The sequence below is a fragment of the Oryzias latipes genome, chromosome 8, assembly GCF_053564925.1.
Source record: "Oryzias latipes strain Hd-rR chromosome 8, Olatipes_Hd-rR_3.1".
Classification (NCBI taxonomy): domain Eukaryota; kingdom Metazoa; phylum Chordata; class Actinopteri; order Beloniformes; family Adrianichthyidae; genus Oryzias; species Oryzias latipes.
The window spans coordinates 1,697,164-1,718,223 of record NC_136244.1 but is presented as its reverse complement, the minus strand read 5'-3'; the positions used below and the strand labels follow the sequence as shown (position 1 = coordinate 1,718,223).

Here is a 21,060-nt window from a genome sequence, read left to right as displayed (position 1 = left end):
CTGACCGGACGAACGGAGGCGCTCCACGCACGGTCACTCACCGGAGAAGGTCTCGATCGCTTTCATGGCCCACTGGTCGTCGGGACAGTCCACGAAGGCGTAGCCGTTCTTCATGAGGAACTGTCCGGTGTAGGGGATCTTGTGCTCGTCGAAGGTCCTCCCCAGGTCCTCGGCGGTCACGCCGTCGCTTAGATTCCCGATGTACAGCTTATGCATGGCGGAAGAATTCATAAAGTCCAAAAGAAAAGGAAAAAAAAAGGGAAAAACAAGTCCGGTAACACTAAAAATTCTAAACTACGGAGAATATCTTTGTTAAAAATCGTGATAACGTCAAAATCCTGTCAGACTGCTGTCAATCAAAAGTAGAAACCCCGGCGCGGAAAAAGTTCCGTCTCCTCGCAGCAGAGAGACGGTGGTCGTGAACAGGTGGAGCTGGGTGTAGATCCGGTGAGGACAAACGGAGCCGCGCTGCAGCCTGCCGGTGATGATGGCTCTACGGTGGAGGAGTGGGGGAAGTATGGCGGGAGCGGGTCGGCGGGGATGTTTTCCTCTCTTTCTCCGCCTCTCCCTGCCTCTTTCGGCGATCTGTCGGCAGAGGGCTGACGCCGCCCCTCCGCCGACTTCATCGGTTTTTTTCCCCTGCAAGGAAACCACGTGGTCCATCTGGAGTAAAGAGAACCGGAAGGGGAGGGGCAACCGCCCGTGACCGACAGGCGCGTGCGTGTTAGTCATTGAAACATAAATGGGTATTTTGATTGCGTTCCCTTTGGTAGCTGCGCGTGCACAAACGGGATTAGACTCTCGAGCGGTTTAAAGCTCAGAGCGAGAACCTTCTTTTCAGGTAACAGTTTTTTTCAGAAGCGAGGAGAGACCATCCTCGTGGAGGTGCAAATGTTTCCATTACACCTCCGCGTAGATTCACGTCACAGTTTTGGATCTTCAGGCCCAAATTTGAAGCCGCTGAGCCAAAAGGTCAGCCGTATCACTCCCAAACACTCTACTGTCGCAGACGGTTCCGTCACACTTGACCCAGGTGTTCTGAAACGCCTTTGGAGGAAGAGGTCGGCAGGTTACAGGTGCTCGAGCCGTCCTCGCCCCGCTGTCCCCCCAAACAAACATGGCGGTGTTACGACAGTTCCCGCTTTGTGATTGAAACTCGGGCCTGGTGGATCCTGGAGGTCACGGTGGGAGAACCGGGTCCGTTTGGGTTTACGCCGGAGCCGGAACCACCTAATGCACGCGAAGGAAAGCCCGTTAACCCCCTGATGAGGAGGTAACCGCTCCTCAGGGTGGTTTTGGGCCTTTTCCTTCCCCGCGTGCAGCGTACAGGGAGTTTGGCGCCGTAACACGCCCCATGGACAGGTTCACGGGAGTGAGGCGGCCTTCTACCATGTCACGCCATCACGGCGTACACGCAGCCCACGCGCCGCACGGCCGTGGCTGCTTTGAAAATGGCCCCAAAACACAAAATGGAACCAACGCGTTAACATGGCGGCGGAGGAGCCTCGCGCCTGGATGAAAGGAGCCAGTGACGTAATTTCAGAGGAGGTCACGTGGTTTGGCTGTTCATTGAAGTCAAAAAGTAGAGAAAACGAGACAGAAAAGAGGTTTTCCTCACTGAAAAACGCCTTAAACTGAATGGGGAACCTGACAAATCCATGACGAACGCATTTCCAGTTACGTCATACATGCTAAACTAGCTTAATAAACTAAATGCAGGCTATGATGAAAGAAAGCCAACACCTAAAAGGATGTATTTAAATCAGTTAACATAAAACGCCCATATATATATTGATACATTTAGCATTAGTTGTTTGTTAAAAGTTTATTACTTTTAAAAAGGGTTGTTTAATGATAATACATACTAAGTTCATCAGGGTGAAATGTTTATTCATCTATTATAGAAGTAAAACTGCATCCTAATGTAGAGTATATGGAGTTTTTTCTTTTGACCATCTTGAGTTTTCTGATGTTTTTAGTGGTTAATAAACAGAACAGAAGAATGTGACAGACGTCTCAGACACACATGAAGTCATGACACCACGGAGAGGCAGCGTTTTTATTGGTTCACTTGTCAGCAGGTAAAGCTGTTCACTGAGACGCACTCCTGAGTTACCTGTGGGCAGGTGTGACTGTTCAGTTGGCGAACACGATTCCAATGAAACCCAGTCCATGTTGTGGTTCTGCAGGAGAACCGACTTTCAGAACCAGAGCGTCTGTGGAAAATGTTCAGGTGTTCTTCAGAACAGGGGTGGTGTTTCCTACAGAGCAGAAACCACCTTCATCACAGAGCCAGACTGGCTCCAGAACCCCCTCCTCTTCATCACAGAGCCAGACTGGCTCCAGAACCCCCCCTCCTCTTCATCACAGAGCCAGACTGGCTCCAGAACCCCCCTCCTCTTCATCACAGAGCCAGACTGGCTCCAGAACCCCCTCCTCTTCATCACAGAGCCAGACTGGCTCCAGAACCCCCTCCTCTTCATCACAGAGCCAGACTGGCTCCAGAACCCCCCCTCCTCTTCATCACAGAGCCAGACTGGCTCCAGAACCCCCCCTCCTCTTCCTCACAGAGCCAGACTGGCTCCTTCTTCGGCTCCCGTTGACACCAGACTGCGGTTTTCAGGTTTTCTGAACCCGGCTTGATTCTGACATCCTTAGCGAGAGCAGAGAGGAGGGTCTCCTGGGTGTTCGGTCTGATGACCGACGCCGCCCCCCCCCCCCCCCCCCCCACCATGAACCGGCTCCCACTCTGCTGCATTCCCCGGTGCTCAGGAGGCTGTTGTCACGGTTACCAGTCTAAACTCAATGGATAAGATCTCGGTGAATCGGATCCCTGCAGAAAGTCGACCAAATGGAATCTGGTGAAGACAGCAGCATCGTTTGCAGAGAAACCAGTTTCCTTCTGTCAGTCAAATGTGACAGAACTTCAAAGGGATTCAGAGGAGAAATGAGAAAACAGACGTCTGCAAAAACCTCCACAGCTCTTCTGTGTGAAATGTTGGATCCTCGGTTCGTGCCTTCCATCCCAGAATCTCCCCCTCCGTCCCCGCGGAGGCCGACCTCATGGGACGCGTGGGAAGATCCCAGGACTCTGGATCCAGAGGAACCCTGTAAGGCGGGAAAAGCAGGAAGGTCCAGAGGAGAACAAAGAGCGGGGGGTGGACCCCGTCTGACCTGCATTGGGGGGGGGGGGGGGCGGCTCACCTGCGTCTGACACCAGCGGCCCGGAAACGTCTGCTCTGGGACCCCACAGAGCCCACCTTGAGGTTCTGCCGCTTTGGTCCTGGTTTCACAGCAGAACGAACCGGACCCACACGACCCCCCCCCCCCCCCCCCCCTCACCTGGGTGACATCACATAACATGCAGTCATGATGCTGATCGGAACCTCACCTGGCGTCATTTCACACGGTGAACGGAGCGGCGCTGCAGGAAACCCGGCAGAACCCGACCCAACCCCCTTTAGATCCACCTCTGGTTGAGGCAGAACCATCTTTCCGGACCAAAACCCTCAGAACTGAGTTCTAACCGTTCCAGGTGGATCCCGTCTCCGTCAGCGTGTTTTCTCTCTAATGAAGCGGTTTGAATCAAAAAGCCACACGGAGACCCGACACGGTTCAGATCCACCCGGGTTCCCTCCACGATGGAGAACGGAGGGAACTGCTGCAGAACCGGTCCCGGTCATCTCAGTTTCAATCAGCCGTGGAACATTTGCAGCAAACCTCAAGCGACTCGTTTAACAATAATTCCATTCAAAATGGACATTTGTTCGTGGAAAACAATCCGATTGACCCAAACCGGATCCAGACAGAAATTCCTGCTCCTGAACAGTTTTCCAGATTCTTGGATTTCTTCCAGATCATCAAGTTAATGAAATCTGTGTCCAAACCAACAAGTAAACTAGAATGAATGTCAAATCCATTCACATGTTAGTTTCCTAAAGTTCACCACTGTTGTTTTTCCACATCCAAAGAATCCAAAGGGAACATTCTTAGAACATTCTAGACACTGGATGGTCACATTGGACTGGACTTTTTATTGTAAATAACCTCTGTAAATATTTTTACCACTAATGTTGTACTTTTGTCATGTGTTGTAAACGTAACTGTTGAACCTTTTATCCTGTTGGAAATGTAGCTCCTGTTCTAATAACTTTAGCATATCTATGCTGAAACATTCTTTAATATGCACTTTCCTAATTCAAATAAATAATCAAATGTGACTAGAATGATGGACTGATCCATTTTGATGACATCACATGTCGTCCGCTGTGATTGGTCGGTTTTACTCTACCATATCTGTTTATGAAATGATTTTTTAGTGGTTCAGGTCGACTCGATTAACAACTAGCAATCGATCTGATTGGACAAATGGATTCATCGCTGCCCCCCCCCCCCCCCCCCCATTCATTTAAAATCAATTTGTTCTTTTAAAAATCTGTTTAGGAGGATTTTTTCCTTCCTGCTGACGGCTGCCGTCGCAGTGAGGCGTGAAAATCAAAAACACTAAATGTTTATTTCATTAAAGTCAAACAGATTCTCCTGTTTTTATCATTAAATGATTCCCATAATCAGTTTTTCTTGTTATTTATATTATTTTATCTGAACTTCTGACAGACTTAAAGTTAAATCAAACACATTCTGACTACTTAAACACTTTTAAGATTATATTTTTGCAGATTTGGATCCTATAATAATAATCCTAACATCAAAGGTTTAATTATGTTTTGTTTTTTTATAGAAAATTCCTCCAAACAGCAGAGAAACTAAATACTAAAACATTTAATGTTTAAAAAGTCTTTACAGGATTTCATTGTAAATTAAATTCATCAGATTATTTTCACAAAGTTAAAGTCAACTCTTCAAATGCATAAATCATTTCTTTAAAGCAATTTACTGTTTTATTTAGAAGGATAGAAAGTAATTGGAAAAAATGTATTTATATATTTTATTATGTATTTTCCACGTTTGTTCATTTTTAATTATAATTTAGATTTTTTTCCTAAATTTACCTGATAAATAAATTGCTATTGAAATGAAGTGAAATCTAAATCAAATATAAATTCTGTATTTTGGAATCAATTTGATTTTTTAATTGATTAATTAAAAAATTGTTTAATTGATTAATTGAATTCCAAACGCATTTTCTTGTTTCTGGATCCAAATCTGGAGGCCGGCGTGTTCTGAAGAGAAGATCCCTTTGGATCTGTAACAGATGAAAAAACCCGACCAGAACCTTCCGGAAACTCTCTGGACTTTTTCTGCGTAAAAACGACCCGCAGTTGCGGAAAGTTTACGGAACCGACACCAGAACCTGCCGCGGGTTTCTGCTCCGGTTCGGTCGGATGTTCCTCCAGCTTCCGAAGTTCAGCGGACCATGGAGAGAAGTAAGGAACCAGCTTCGGATCGAAGACTCAGGGAGAAAACAGACCAGCAGAACCAGAACCGAACCCGCGTCTTTAAAGAGCCGTGGGGTAGGGCTCGCGGAGGTGCGCTCGCGCCGCCCCGCTTCCGCTGATGCTACGCCCGTTTTTCCGCGCTACTTCTTTTTCCATCAAAGAGAAGATACCAGACTCACCGAACCGAGCCCGACCGTCGGGCCAGAAACAGTCGCGCGGCAGCCTTCGCTGCTCGGGGAGCACGCGCACAAAATGGAGAGGGAAGGGAAGAGAGAGGGGGAGGAGACAGAAGAGAAGAAAACAAAAACAACGTGATGCCCCAAAACAAAGACGGGATAGTTTCACGAACACATTTGCAGAACCAGAACCTGTCCGACCCAACAGTGTTCTGCTTCCTCCAGAAACCCAAACTTCTCCGTCAAACCGTCTCTTTTCTCCGTTTTTCTAACTTTTAATCAGTTTGTGGTCCTTCTGTCCGGCGCGCCGCTGCCCCCTGGCGGCAGCGCCCCGCCACTGCAGCCGGGCCTTCACCACCGGGCCCCTGGTGTTGGAGCGGGCCTGGGGGGCCACAGAGGAGCCTCCCGTCTTAACGCACGCGGCGTTTGCCTTCTGTGTCCGCACAAATGCACCCGCGGAGCAGAACGAGCTGTCTGGACTGCTGTTGCCCCCACAGACCTCACACCCCCACGAGGAGTCGGCACGCGCACGCGGCAGGTAAAACATAAAAGCACGCGCCGCCATCAACTCTCATCTGCAATTATCGTTTTTCGAATATTCCAAACGATCAATAAAGCGGAGGTGGGGGGGTGTCGTTTTTTTAAAGATCCGCGGGACTTTTTTTTAGGTTAAGGGCGATTTTAATTGATCAGCGCGCGCGCTGGGATTAACGGCGTCGTTTGAGACAAATTCTGGAACTGGGGAGGGTCACGCCACTCCTCCCCCCTCCCATCCACAAAAACAATTGAAGAAATTGGTTAAATAATTAAATAAAGAGAAACAAAACGGCGCGCGGCCTCCAACAAGCCCAACGATTTTCCACAAAAATCCACCGCGTGCTCCGGGGCAAGGCCCCGCCCACAACCACCTGCGCGCGTGTGCACGGCGATCTGCAACGCCGTCGCGCGCACAAAAAGGCTCACCGCTTTTAGAGACCCCGAAAGGGGCGCGTGAGCAGGAACAACTGCGGGACGCGCGTGCACCACACGCACGCTCCCGGTAGCCCGAAGTACAAAGAAAAAAAGCAAATAAATTATTGAAACAATTATTGTTGCTCTAATTTGATTATTTTCATTGCTTTTATAATATTTGTTCCAAATAAGGTAATTTTCACTTTTCTGACGGTTTCAGCAAATTTCATCTCAAACACGAATTTATTTTATTCTACTGTTTTCTAATTCCATCAATTCTTCTTGCCTATAATCAGGAATCAGCAGAAAGTCCGACTGGATCAGAACTGACTGAAGCCTCAAGAACCAGAACAGTTCTGGATCCTCACAGAAACCGGAACCCCTTTTCTTTGGGTCCTTCTTTGCTGAAGCAGAACCTTAAGAATCGGAACCAATTCTGCGGTTTGTTTCTGCAGCTTCAATCTGAAAACGATTAATTTGCTTCAAATATAGAAAAGATGAAACTCAAACGAATCCAGTTTGATCCAAACATTTGACCAAAACGCTGAAAACTCTGGTTGTTGCCGGAAGGAACCAGAGTCGCATCCCTGAAGGGAAAACATCCTCGAACCCGCGTCTCCCGGAGAGTTTCCGTTTTTGAATTTCAAATTAAAACAGCAGGAAGTGGGTTTGAGGTTTCATCCAAAAGCAACAATTTCAGCGTTTTTTCCATTGAATGTTTAAATATTCCTACATGTATTGATGTCCGTTTACATCACATCACACCAGAACCTGGTTCAGGATTTAGTTTGTTCGACTTAACCGTTTTGTTAGACTTTAGTTCGGCTTCTGTGCAGAACCAGAACCAACGCCTCCTGAACTGAAGGCCGCAGACCTGAAATCTTCTATCCAGAAGTCTTTTTTTTTAGTTTAGGTTTTTTTTTTTTTCAGGTTTTATCAGAACCATCATGACTGGAGGGTTTCTGAAGGTTCTGCTGCGGTTGAAGCACAGCTGAGATGTTTGGACTCGGGACCAGAGGAGCCGCGATCCTCCCAGAACCGACGTTTCCTGACCTCTGGCCCAGATCACTTTAGTCCCCTTCAGCTCTCCCAGCTTGAAAATACCGTTCAGGTTTTCAGATTCAGCTTTAAGGAATGTCATATTTCTGTTCAACTGGAATATTTTCTCATCAAAAAGAAAAATTTCTCAGGAATTCAAGAATTTTTTTAGTTTTTGTTTAAAACGGCAGAAATCTGCATTTCTGAATGCAGATGGGAGAGACAGCGGACCAGAGTCTGGACCGGTTCTTTTGGACCTCGGTGCAGCGGACCAGAGTCTGGACCGGTTCTTTTGGACTTCGGTGCAGCGGACCAACCAGAGTCTGGACCGGTTCTATTGGACCTCAGTGCAGCGGACCAACCAGAGTCTGGACCGGTTCTTTTGGACCTCAGTGCAGCAGACCAGAGTCTGGACCGGTTCTATTGGACCTCAGTGCAGCGGACCAGAGTCTGGACCGGTTCTTTTGGACCTCAGTGCAGCAGACCAGAGTCTGGACCGGTTCTTTTGGACCTCAGTGCAGCAGACCAGAGTCTGGACCGGTTCTATTGGACCTCAGTGCAGCGGACCAGAGTCTGGACCGGTTTTTTTGGACCTCGGTGCAGCGGACCCACCAGAGTCTGGACCGGTTCTTTTGGACCTCAGTGCAGCAGACCAGAGTCTGGACCGGTTCTATTGGACCTCAGTGCAGCGGACCAGAGTCTGGACCGGTTCTATTGGACCTCGGTGCTGCATTTGGACATGTTACTGCAGAAGCTGAATCAGAGTCGGTACAGAACCGGCCTTAAGCCGATCCGTTCTGTAGACGAGTCTTTCTCAGACGGCGGTACCACCAGGTTCTGTGCTCGGTCCAGTCCTGTTGAGCTGGACCGGCCCCGCAGCCCACGTTCCCAGGTTCTGCCACGGCAGAACACCTCCACTGATGGGCCGGGCCGCAGGAGGTCCTGGGTAGATCTGGTTGGGGTTCTGATCCGGTTTCCGGGTCCAGGAAGGGCAGCAGTGGTGGTGATAATAAAACATTTTATTTGTATAGCACTTCTCTAAATACTCAAAGACACTTTACAAGAAAAGAAACATGAAAGGAATAAAAATACACGTTTAAAAAGAGAGACGACGAGGCCAGAGGGATTGTGGGTAATGGATCAACAGAATCTAACTACGTACTGGATCCGTCCATCAGCTGGTCCCGCTCAAAGGAACCGTCGGGTCAGCAGTCGGGCTGCTGATGAAAGTGCTGCTGACGAAGGTGTAACACTGTGGGGGGGCTGCAGCGGGCGTGGGGGGGGTCCTCAGGAAGCAGCACTCTAAACACAGGACCACGCTGCTCCCCCCAACAGAACCCGCTCCGGTTCTGGACCCTGAAGGTTCCTGAAGGGGGGGAGGGGGGTCACATTGACCTTTGAACCTGGATTTAAAACACTTTGAGTAAAAATAGGTTTTTCATTCAACACAATGAAAAGGTCTGGGGGGGGGGTAAATATTTTCATAACTAGCACAGGGTGGGGGTGCTGATAGATTGTTACCTGGGGGGGTCAGTTAAGGGCACAGACAGTTTAACTTATATCAGTACATGATCATACGTGGGGGGGGGGGGCACATTGTTTTTAACCTAACTACTTAAAAATCAAAGTCTGCTGGTTCAGCGCCCCCCCCCCCCCCCCTCATCTGCCGCCACGCCACAGGCCGGAGCAAGCTAACGAGGGGGGGGGGGGTCCAGGAGTCCTCCCAAATGAGTGGCGGGTGGGGGGCAGGGGCGGGGTCAACGGCAGTCTCATTGATTGTAGAGGGAGCGCTGCTCCCAGGGCATGGCCTGGATGGTCCGTGGCACGGGGGGGGGCTTGAGCGAGGGGGCTCCGTTGGGATGGAGGGCGTGGCCGATGGGGTTGATGGTCGTGAGGGGCCGCTGGGGGGCCAGGGAGAAAGCGTCCTGGTGCTTCGGCTGCAGAGAGAGGAGGAGAACCGGGAAAGGTCAGAGGAGCTTTGGGGGGGCATCTGTAACGGTGTAGTGGGAGGGGGGTCTCCTACCATGGGGTTGGCGCTCAGTCGGGTGTACCCCGGGCTCATCTCCTTCACCTCAGACACCAGGGGCTGCAGCAGGGAGTAGGAGGAAGACGGCGCGCCGCCGCCGGGGGAGACGTGCTTGTTGGAGGCGGAGCCTCTCATGCTCTGCTGGCCGCTCTGAGAGGACACGGAGCTGGGACGGACCTGCAACCCCCCCCACACACAAACAAAGCATCAGCAACAACCCCACAGACCTGACAGGAGACTCCTGCTTCCTACCCAGTAGCGGTTTTAGGGTGGTACGGGCGATTGCCCCGGGTGCAAACGTAAAGGGGGGCGCCATCCCCGTGCTTGGAGGAAATATAATCTGTGCCTCTGTCGGTTTTCTATTTTCTGTTTTTTCAAATAGTTGATTTTTTATTTCTAATTATTAATATTTCCAGGCTTGTTCATATTTGTATTGTTTTTATGGAGAACAAAATATTATACATTGTTTAAGGTTGAACTTGATTTATTCTGGATTAATATTCCTGTTTTTATTCATATTTGTGTTCAAAAAGTTCAGTTTTAAAGGTTTTAAATGTTCATCTTGTTCTGAAACCTAAAGCGGGTTTTGGATTTAGGTCCACTGTGCGACTGAGATTGAAGTAAGTGTAGAACCGCCACTGTTCCTACCTGGTGGGGGTCTGGCAGAGGCTGGCCTCCCTGCCCCCCCTGGGACATGGGTGAGACGCAGTGGGGGGGCAAAGCTTCTTGCTGGGGGTGTCCTGCGTGCTGTGGCGGCATCATGGCGTTATTCTGCTGCTGCTGCTGCTGCTGCTGACGGCGAGGAGCCGTCGAGAAGTTGGAGCGCCGGCCTGCAGTCTGGAGAGGGGCGGGGACAGACGGGGGGTGGGGTTAGAGGTCTGCCCCCACACCGAGGGTGAGGAGGGGAGACGCGTGGAGCTGCATTCTCTTCCTCTCTTCATGCAGGTGTGACGATGGCCGCACTCACACTCTCAGACATTCCCTAACATCTGCCGTAACCATGGAAACGGCTGAAGCCTTCACAGCCTCTCGGTGCGGATCAGAACGGATTCTGGAACGGAAGAACCATCAGAGCTGGACGTGAGGACGGTTCCAGTCCGTCAACAACCGTCGCACTCTCATCACAACCATCTGCTTCAGTGCCTTGCTCAAGGACACGACCGTTGTCCAGGATGAGAACCGACGCGCCGACGAGCGACGCCGGACCTCCCTGAGCTACAGACAACTCCACCTGACGAGGACAGACCCGGAGATCCCCGCGGACGCCACCGTCTGGGACACGTGTGGTCACATGACCTCTGCGCGGGTTTCTGTCTCTGGTTGGGTCAAACCGCGGCTGAGCGGGTTTGCCGATCCCCCTAAAGACTTTGGAGACCAGAACCTGAGGGTTCTGCTCGGACAGCCGCTCGCGTCTTTCTGCCCCCTATCACGGTTTCATCCGGTCTGATGTGGGAGGAGCCCCCAAACAAGGGGCGGGTCCAGAACGCCCAGCGGACGTAGAGGAAGGGGCACGGCTCATGTCAGGGGGCCTGCAGGTTTGAACCAATGAGAACGTCAGGCGGAGGGGAGGAGGCGGGGCCTCTGCTGGTCTTACAGGAACACAATCGCTTTGAACCCGTACCGGTTCTGATCATAGTATTGATGAGCATCTATGTGTATTGGACCCGGTCGTGGCGCTGACACCGATCTGGATCCACAGCTGAACCAGCAACAGGACTGATGTGGACCAGAACGCAGCGTGGAGCTCAGACAGAGGAGGGCGGAGCTAAAGGAACGGCGAAACGACAGCAGGTCGAGTATCCGAACCCCCTCTGATGAAGATGATGATCCCGCGTTTTACTTACGATGAAGGACACCGAGTCTTTCTTCAAATCGGGACTGAAAGATGCGGCTGGAAAAAGAACCTTTTTTGTGATGCTGGGCGGGGCCACAAGCTCCCTGGGGGAGGGGTTGCTCCGCCCACAAGTTAGAGGTAAAGTTCGACAGAACTCCTGCCGCTCTGCAGAAACTATGTCCTAAGGAAACGACACAGGTTTTTATCTTGGATCTGAAAACATCACGAAGAGACGCTGAGAAAAGCCATCAGAAGTGGATCACAGTTCGGATCAGAACCAGATTCAGAATTTTTCCTGAGATTCCGTCTCTTTCTTTCCTGACATGAAGGAAAACCGGATGTTTCTGACAGACCTGCAGATCCCGCAGAGCCTTCGCCGTGTTCGTTAAGCCTGAACCGGGACCGGTTCTAAATCCCAGCATGCATTGGGGCTCAGACAGAGCAGGCAGGGCGGAGCCAGGGAGCGGCCCGAACCCGCACGGACCCCCCCCCAACACGGTTCGGAGGCTTCACTGCACTTCGCTGACGGGGCCTCACACACGCTCACTGACGCACACACCAACCTGGTTTTTGGCGGCGGCGCTGCAGCGGTGCTGGGCCAGGTCCAGCATGGTTCTGTAGCTCTTAAAGCAGGACGGGCAGTTGAACCGGTTCTTTTGAACCAACCCACACACACACACACACACACAAAAACAAACAAACACACACACATAAGTTTGGATTACTACACTTGTGCATAGCATCGTGAGACCCTGAGCCTTTCCCTGGACCGGTCCGGACCCGGAACTGTCCCTGACTGCGCAGCCCGTGTCAGGTCAGGAGGAAGTTCTCCTCCGACGCGGCGTGGAACACAAACCGACAGTCGAGGCAAGCATGCGGAGTCACGTGACATGCACACATCTGGCAAACATGCACATCCGCTCCCACACGTGCACGAGCGTTCGCTGCAGGCCGGGGGCGGTTGGAGGACCGGCTCTGGTTCTGGACCGGCTCCGGTCCTCCAGCTCTTCCTGGAGGAGGTGAGCGTCTGCCGGCAGGTCCACACAACCCCTCCCTCGAACATCTGCAGCGCCAAAACCGGCCGCATCACTGATGAAGACTCTGACGAAGGTGTTCCCCGTGTTCATCTTAAAGGTCCTGCTGGTTCAGAAACCTTCACTGAAACCTTCGGTCCACTCGGCCTCCCTTCATTCTCACAAACAGACCCGGTTGGTGTCTGAACCATCAGAACCGATGGAAAGGAAGGCGACGACACAAAGACGGAGGAGGAATCCATGCGTTTATTCACCAACGGACCAAAATCCACTGACTGTGTTGATGGAACGACGTTGGCTGAAATCCTTTTCAAAGACGAAGTTCTGCTCATGTCTGGATCCTGGCAGAAACTGAGCTGCTGAGGAAAACGGGTCAAATGGACGGTTCTGATAGCAAAGGAGGGTTCTGAAGGAGCAGAGGCTGCTCTGCAGACAGAACACACACACGGCTGTTAACGTCGGAATGCTAAAATCAAAAATCTGCTTTCATCCCAGCGGGAAGAGAGGCAGTTTATTAAAAAATACAACTCAAGTGAAACTAACTGTTCAAACGTTTAAGACCACCACATTTAAAGGACTGAACCTGCACTCCCTGCTAGTTTCTAAAAGCTAATCTTCTTCAAAAAGCGGTTCAGCTGCTGCAGCCAGAGGCTGGAATGACTGACAGAAACCATCTGAAAGAGCATTTTCCGGACAAATGCTGCTGTCACAATCATTTAGGGGTTTAGGTGATCTGTCTCAGACGGTGGCGGCACGAGGACGGCCTCCTGCTGAGGCGGGACGCAGAGACTCTGGGATTCTGACCTTATTTTAAAAAGATCCTGAGGGTTACAGAACAAACCCCGCCCCCAAAAAACATGTCACCAGCACTGAGCTGGAGGATCCAAAGGACTGTCGGCCAAAACACGGGACGTCCGGATTTACAGCTATCCCGAGAGCATCACCTGTCAGTCTGCAGTAAACCGAAACGACAGCCATCCCTCGCTATGTGGCGGTTCCTCTTTTGCCGTCACTATTGAGCCTGTCAATCAATCTCCTCTGTGCCGTTCCGTTTCTCCATAAATCTCTGTTTTCGTTCTATAATCCTGGTTGTATTTTCCTACGAAGGTTTCATAGCGAGAGAGAAAATTCTGAAAATGTTTTTGCGTCTGTCCTGCGGTGAACGCCGCCATCGCTGGTCTGAAAATGGATTCCGTCACGCCGCGCTTGGCGTTTGCTCACAGTAAAGGAGCAAAGCGGGAAACCTTCCGAGCTGCTCTTAAAGGGGGTCTGAACTAGAACAAGCTCTTCATCGTCCCTCCTCTTCTCCACCGAAGCCCGCCTTTTAAAGTGTCAGCTGAACAAAGGCCCGACCCAAAATCTCAGCTGGCGGTGGTGATGTCATAATGTGGTCCGGGAAGACTGGCCTTTCTGCACATTTAGCCACGGAGGATCAGGAACTCTCTGCGATTGGTTGACTCTGCAGAGTAATTCATGACGTCATGTGTTCTGCAGACGCTGCTGAGGAGGTTTTTATTCTTTTTCCTCCTTTTTCTATTGACAGAAAATCCTCCTGATTTGATCCATCAGAGCTGCAGATTTCAGACGTGAAAAGTCGGGGGAGGTAACCATGAACACGGCGAAGCTGCGTTCACGTCGCCCTCGGCAACGCAGGCTCCACTTTCGACCGATAGTCTATGGAAACGCGCGTTTCGAGCTTCGCCCTCATGCGTCGCTACGTTCAGAACGCGCCGCCATCGAACGCACGTTGAGAGTTCAACCGGTTGAACTTTGAGGTTGTGTTCCTTCCCAGTGTGCATCGATGCTCACTAGATCGGTGAATATCGACCAAAATACATTGTAGTTCAACACTTTTTGCCAACAAAATGTATTTAAAAATATTTTTTTTGATAAACCATCAACGTTTTTATCTTCAGAAGACGGTGGATTCATAAAGAATCGTTGCAAAACGCTCATTAATTAGATTTTAACTTTGTGAAATCGATGACGTCATATCCGGCGTTAAAACAAAACCAGTGAGCGTAGAGTCTGAATTGCCTTTAAAATTGCTAATATAGTGCGGCACTATGTGGTTTTTTAGTGGTTAGGGCGGGAATTCAGACACAGCCTGACTCTCAAGGTCTGCTGGTCACTGATTGGTCGACACACTGCTGGCCTAGAACTCCGTTTTTATGGCTTTTTCTCAGCAGGGATCCAAACTTTTTGTCATGATCGGTTTTGTGCCTCTGCCTGCGACACAACTCTGGATTCGAGCGGTCCGAACCGCCGCAGCGACAGCTCGCCACACACGTGACGCTGGGCAGATCCTGCAGGAGAAAGAGAATCCTACGAGAGGGAAAGCCCGGCCGGCCGGCCGCCCATCCAGCGGGACGGAGACGTCCCGGACTGCGGCTCTGACCTGCCACTCAACCTCAGAGCTGCTGCCGTTTCCCTCCAAGAGCAGAAGACGAAACGACGGCGATGAAAGATGCACGGCGATCGGAGCGTTTGGCACGAACAAGAGGAAACACAAATGGAACTGCAGTGTCACGGCATCCACGGAAGCATGCAGCATCCTCTGCACACGCGAGGAAGCGTCACGCCGGCGCAGCGGCGTTTAGGGATGTCCTGATCTGATCACATGATCGGAAATCTGACCGGATCCCCAAGACTCCATCAAAGTCGCATCCAGATCAGGGATCGGATGTTTGTTTTACCGTTTCCAAGTATTTATTACAGATAATATTCTACTAGAAATCTATGGGGTCAAGTTAGGGTCAAGTTAGGGTCACCTTAAAGCCACGGAAAAACCAGATCTGACAAAACAACAGAAGAATCCGTTTTAAACTCAACAGTATTCTTTGTAAACTTGAAAGAATGATTGACAATTTTAACATTTGGGAAACAAATATTTTGAACTTAAAAGAAATTTTGAAGTTTTAAAAAATAGTAAATTCAAAACTTGAAAGTAAAAAAACCTTGAAACCAAACAGCTGCTCTTTTCTATTTCCCTTCAGACGTCCTTTCAGTTTCAAGTCAGACTTTTGAGACGAGCTTTACGTGGGGGCGGAGCTCTGAGCTCATTGGCTATCAGGACATGACTATGGCGGTTTCTGCTCCCGATTGGCGTCCGTTTACGGCGCTGCCCGCGTCCCCCCTCCTCCGGTGAACCAAACTCTGGGAGAAACCCTCACTATTGTGCCGCGCTCCCTCGCTTTATCGCTGTTTGTTCTTTTTTTCCTTCTTCTTAACGGCGCGCTGTGTTCTGCTTCCTGATTGGCTGTTAATCTGGTCAATTACATAATTCTTCATCCTGATCCGATCTTTGTATTCATTCTAAAATCCTCCACTTGTTTTTCTATGAACTTTAAATGAGAGAAAATCTTCATTTGTGTCTGAGAAATGTGCAGAAAGTCTTTTTCTGGAGCTAAGTGATGTCACCACAGTAGCCCCGCCCCCACATAAACCTAGCAGGGAAAACTTGAAAAGTCGGAATTGAAACGTTGAACTGAGCTCTGGAAGTAAAGACGGAAAAACAAAAAAATAGCAGCTGTTACAAATAAACACGATTTTTTTATTCCGGATGAGTTTTAGGTTTACGGTATTTTTTTATTGTTCAAGTTTTTTAATATTTCAAGTTTTAAAAATATACTTTTTCAATTTTTTTCACATTTTTAGTCATAAATTTTAATTAATAAAATTGTACTTTTGTGTTTAAAACAGCTTTCAAACGTTTCATTTCTGTTTATTCCAATGTCTGTTTTTCTAATTTACAATCTGGTTTTTGGTTCTCTTTAAGTCCAGTTTGTCAGGACCGGATGGCGTCCCGTCAGTAAAACGCAGCCGAACACATGTTGGTCTGTCTCAGTCAAACTAAGACCTAAGATGCGGTTTTTGTTTCTTCTGCATGAGAGCGGCAGACGGCTGCTAAGGGACCGTCTACAAAGTGCAAACTCCAGGAAAATGGGGTTGAAATGATCCAAAAAGAGCAAATGTTTACACTGATGTGAGCCATTCAGAAAAAGTCCTATTCATGCTACAACAATGATTTTAAAGGAAAGTCATCAGTCATTTTAATGGAGATCTGAACCTGATCAAAAAGGTTCTTCAGTCACCAAACTGCATCATGGGACTAATTATCACCTATTTTTCTCTAGTTTTACTGTTTCCACCTGATAGTTGACGTCTGCTTTAGGGCTGAAAGATAAAAGAAGGTTCATTGAAATAAAAACCTGCATCTGTATACAAGGTATCGGACCGGGACATCCCTAAACACACGGATCCCTTCTCCGTTCTGGAAACTCTTCATCGTGAAGCTTCCCATCAAACACCCAGCAGTCCGTGGCCCCCCCGGCATACCTGGTTGGAGGCGGCGGCCGTGCAGCGGTGCTGAGCCAGCTCCAGCATGGTTCTGTAGCTCTTGCAGCAGGACGGACAGTCGAAGCGGTTGGGCCCGTCGTCGTGGATCCTCTGGTGGTTCCGTAGGTACCGCGCCAGCCGGAAGGCCTTGCCGCACAGGTCGCACATGTAGCGTTTCTGCCCGTGAATCCGCATGTGGTTGCGCAGAGACATGTAGTTGGTGTAGGGTTTGCTGCAGAAGTCACACCTGAGAGCAGAGCAGACGAATCGTGAGGAGGTCAGAGCGGGAACGAGCCAGAAGCTCGCCGTTTGGGACGGATCACGGCGGCGCGCTCACTTGAAGTCGCCCGTCTTGTGGGTGAGCTTGTGGTTCAGCAGCGAACTGGCGTGCTTGTAGGCGCAGTTGCACAGGTCGCAGACGTACGGCCGCTCGTCCGATTCCGTGTCGTCCGCCGCCGCGGTGGCAGGCGTGGACGGCGGCGGCGGCTGTGGCGCCGGCGCCTGGGACTCCATGGAGAGAGCGGCGCTGGAGAGGGACGCTGTGGAGAGGCTGGAGCCGGACAGAGATGCAGACGACGAGGGGAGCTGGTCGCACCAGCTGATGGTGGAACTCGGCTGAGACAGAGGAGAGAGCTGTTAGAGCTGCAGGACGGCCACAGAGGAAACAAATGTCTATCACAACACACACACACACACACAGCACGCCGCGCTCCCACGTCAGGTCCGGGGCACATAAGACCCAAGCTCCGGTACCAGCTGGACACAGATCTGACCGAGGGTCTGTCAGGGACTGGAGCTGCATCTACAGCATCCACATCCACATCAAAAGCAGACTTTAGAGCCTCTCTGAAACGCTGCGCATAGAAAAGTCGACTTTCTCCACTCTGAAGCGGTGGAACTCCTTCTAGTGATCAGCGTTCGTCGTCTACGGGAGTCCTTTGTTTCTCAGAACATCAGTTTCTTTTCCTGGATGCAGCGTTTTCAACAGGAAGGTCTTCCATGGCTGCGAACGCTGACGCTCACACCCACTGAGACCGGAAAAACTATCAAGGAACTTCAAAATACACATCGGAGAGTCTGTGCAAGAATGCAGAAAGCTGCACTACAAGCTCATCAAAACGCCATGAGGACACTGAACACCCCCCCCGTGTGTGACCTGCTCATGAACACACGGCAGACCAGGTGGAACCAAGTGTTCTCAGAAATCCAGAGACAGTAAACCCCACAGACGGGTGGATGCGGCACAGCTACAGCTCCAGGAACACAACTCCACCCAGCAATGCGCCTTTCCAGAGATCAGCTGCCCAAGCCTTCAGTGAACGTGTGAATCAGTTTGAAAAGTGGAAACCATGGCAACAGCAGGTCAGATTCTCCCTCCTCCCATCAGCAGAGTCTTTACTTCATGGATGCAGGAGAGTTCTGTCCAAACAGACAAACCCCCTTTTCAGTGATGTACATCCAAATGTTATTTCTTTTATTCTGAATCACGCCTTAAAGTGGACTCAGTGTTATCACCTTCAGTGTTCAGGTTAATGGGGGACAAAGAACTCAGCATCATTTACACCCCCACCCCCCCAGTGGGGTTGGGTTACCATAGCTCTGTGTTAGTTTACTTGTTCTTCAGTTTGGTTTTGGTTTTCTCCCATCTTTGACCGACATGAGTGCCGTTTTATGCCTGCTGCTCCTTTTTGGATTCTTTTTCCACCGCGTCTGAGACGGCATCGTTCACGCAGTCAGCTGTTGTCGCTCGGCAACAACAACACAAGATGACCCCAGGAGAGGCTGAGAGGCCTGAAGTCACTCTGAGTTTGCAGGACTTCAACAAAAAGTTTTTATGATGGCGTTCTCGCCACGCAAAGATCTGCCCTCTTCTCCAGAGTGAGCTGCTGCAGGGGCGGATGACCCGGTGCAGAGATCCGGCTCCGTTCTGGGATGTCCCCTAGAGCAGTGTGGCCCCTGGGGAACCCGTTTTTCCACCCAGCCCTGCTAAAAACACTCCTGCCTTTGATGCCTGGCATTGTCAGACTTCTGCAGAGCCTGATGACGAGCTGAAACAGGCGTGCATGGCCAAAACAACATGGAAAACACGGTGACCAGCGTTGGGGAGACACTAGAGTCTGTGAGGAGGCTGGAATGGACAACCCCTAACCCACCCCCGTCCTCTGCATGAGGCTGCACTGATCTTTCCTCCAGTCAGATGAAACGATGCTGCAGACACACTGAACAATCACTATTATTGTTCATTTTTAAGTGTATTTTCAGTTTTATGTATGACCCATCGGCGGTATTTAAAGGAGCTATCGTAAAGAGGCAATGTCCCCTTTGTGGGATCAATAAAGTTTTATTGTGTTGTATCACAGAGCAGCGCTGCAGGAGCGCGTGCCTGCTCCGCGCGAGGACCCAAACGGAAACACAAAGAGCGTGAGAAGATGCTGGGTGGGCCGGGACGGACTGAGGGAATGAATGAAGCCGCGGGCAGGGAGGGGGCTTGAGGTCCGCTGCGGGGCGTCTTCCGCTAGCGCTTCCTGCCGGACCCCCCCTGGCCGTGTTTACTTTGCGGCTAACGATATGCGAGGCCTCGGGTGCTTTTCTCCGTTCCAGGAAACCTTCATACTAAAAAAAAAAAAAGACTCGTCTGGGAACAGAATCACGCAGGACCGCGGCTGAAAGAGCGACCGTGGAGCGGCTTCCTTCCTCCGGTTTCTGCGGACCGGGGTGTCAGTTTCACCGAGCAGCAGCTGCTGTCCAGAGTTAGCAGGAGCCGCTCGGAGCTGCGCTTCTCCATCGTTCGGTTCGGCGCTCAGCAGGGACACCGGCGCCCTCAGAGCGGGCAGGAGGAGGACACAAACCCCCGGAGAAGACACACTAGCTTCCCAGCTACCGCGGCTGCTAAGTAGGCCGAGCGCCGCTCAGCAGGACGGTTAGCCGGACGCTCCGCCGCCGCTCACGGCTGCAGCGGCACAAAGCTGCCGAGCAGCGGGCGGCGCACCAGTCGAATACACCCCCATGAATAACAAAAGAGGCTCCACTCAGCGTTCACGCGCAGAGTCGTCCTCTGTCGGCCGCCTGCTGCACTCGTTTGTCGGCGGTGGTCGCTAGCTAGCGGCGGGGGAACAACGGTCTTTCTTACTCCGGACTCGCTGGGGTCTTTTTTCCAGAACAACTGCGAGCAGTGGCCGAAAGACTCTGTCGATGAGTAATTCACTCCGTTTCTGTCCTGGAAGTCTCCATGCGCGCTGCCCGCGTTCGTCCTGGCGTACATAGTCGGTTTTAAATGTATTCAACTTTTATTATTGGGGTCTAAAAAGAAAAACAGGGCCGCTTTGTCGGGATCTTCTTCCGAAAAGCAAAATATTTCTTCTGTGAAATATGCATTTTGGCGGCGGGCGCGCCGAGGCGCTCCGCGTAGTTCTGCCACCTACAGGACCGGAGTGTAACAGCAGGGGTCTAAAATGAATAGGACTGGTACTCTGGTTCACATCTGCTTGCTTTCAAAACCGCACAGAAAGACCGCAGACACGCAGAGATGTTTTGGATGGAAGTGGGAAATTAGATTTGAGATATAACTAAAAGAAAGTCAAATTTTTGGATCAAGAAATTTTTCTAGGTGTGCCTTAAAAACGAAGTAGACAAATATTGTATCTTTATTACACAGTTATTTTTATTATTAGCAAAATTCCATATTCATAAAGCCAAATGGTCTAACTCCAAACCTAGATTCCAACATGTTTGAATGAAATGAATAATTCGATTTACACACTTTAAAAGCTTCTTAATATATTTATCTGATTTAATATTTTATTTCTGAGATGATGCATTAACTAAAATTAGTCAATTGTTGCCACGGAGAAAAACAAAGTTGCTGCAAGAAAGCAACCATGACATGTGACTGAAGGACTGAGGCAACAGTTGGCCTCATTATTTTGTCTTTAATTCTGCAGAGCAGCTTTGAATGGATTGATGAAGAGAGTCTTTGTGTGTGTGTGGGGGGGGGGGGGGGGGGGGGGACGACACGTGATCTGTCATTCCATCCCTGCACAAACACAGAAGGAGCTCGGTTAGAGCACTGACTGTTTCAGGTGAGGGTTGGACGAAGCCAGAGGGACTTTTGCTGCAGATTCTCTGCGTTTTGAGCAGAATGCCTCAGTACGGCGGTCTTAGAGCACCTGAGGACATTCCTGCTGGCGGGACGGTCCTTGAAGCTTCCAGATGCAGCGGTACACAATTCAGTTCAAACTGGGATTTTTGGGTCATTTGGGGGTTTCTT

At 50.3% G+C, this 21,060-nt stretch overlaps 2 protein-coding genes and 1 long non-coding RNA gene across 6 annotated transcripts in view; all 3 read right to left on the bottom strand.

Annotated features, from left to right (window-relative positions):
- igf2bp1 (insulin-like growth factor 2 mRNA binding protein 1) overlaps positions 1–645 on the bottom strand; it is a 40,606-nt gene extending 39,961 nt beyond the window's left edge. Inside the window, exon 1 of one of the 2 annotated variants that reach the window (XM_023957843.2) lies at positions 42–645. In XM_023957843.2, coding sequence (XP_023813611.1) covers positions 42–231 — 190 coding nt within the window. In that variant the 5' untranslated portion in view covers positions 232–645. The remainder of the gene's footprint in view (positions 1–41) is intronic. The other variant, XM_023957844.2, reaches the window with a different exon arrangement.
- A 1,723-nt stretch (positions 646–2,368) lies between these two features.
- On the bottom strand, positions 2,369–5,175 carry LOC144994196 (uncharacterized). Of its 2 annotated transcripts, none has more exons than XR_013657624.1 (3): positions 3,205–3,342; positions 2,974–3,108; positions 2,369–2,858 (listed from the first exon to the last, which is right to left on the bottom strand). It is a non-coding gene; the product is annotated as an uncharacterized LOC144994196 (long non-coding RNA). The 2 variants fall into 2 exon arrangements; XR_013657623.1 differs by having other exon boundaries at positions 2,379–2,858; positions 2,962–3,108; positions 3,205–5,175.
- Positions 5,176–8,562: 3,387 nt separating this feature from the next.
- On the bottom strand, positions 8,563–20,198 carry LOC105354666 (uncharacterized). 2 transcript variants are annotated; one of them, XM_023957845.2, is made up of 7 exons: positions 19,924–20,198; positions 17,131–17,408; positions 16,794–17,040; positions 11,985–12,074; positions 10,236–10,424; positions 9,585–9,764; positions 8,563–9,498 (listed from the first exon to the last, which is right to left on the bottom strand). In XM_023957845.2, the coding sequence occupies exons 1-7, from the start codon at positions 20,053–20,055 to the stop codon at positions 9,331–9,333; spliced, it is 1,284 nt and encodes a 427-aa protein (XP_023813613.1). In that variant the 5' UTR covers positions 20,056–20,198; the 3' UTR covers positions 8,563–9,330. The 2 variants fall into 2 exon arrangements, with proteins under 2 accessions (XP_023813613.1, XP_023813614.1); XM_023957846.2 differs by lacking the exon at positions 11,985–12,074.
- Between the last annotated feature and the right edge of the window lie 862 nt (positions 20,199–21,060).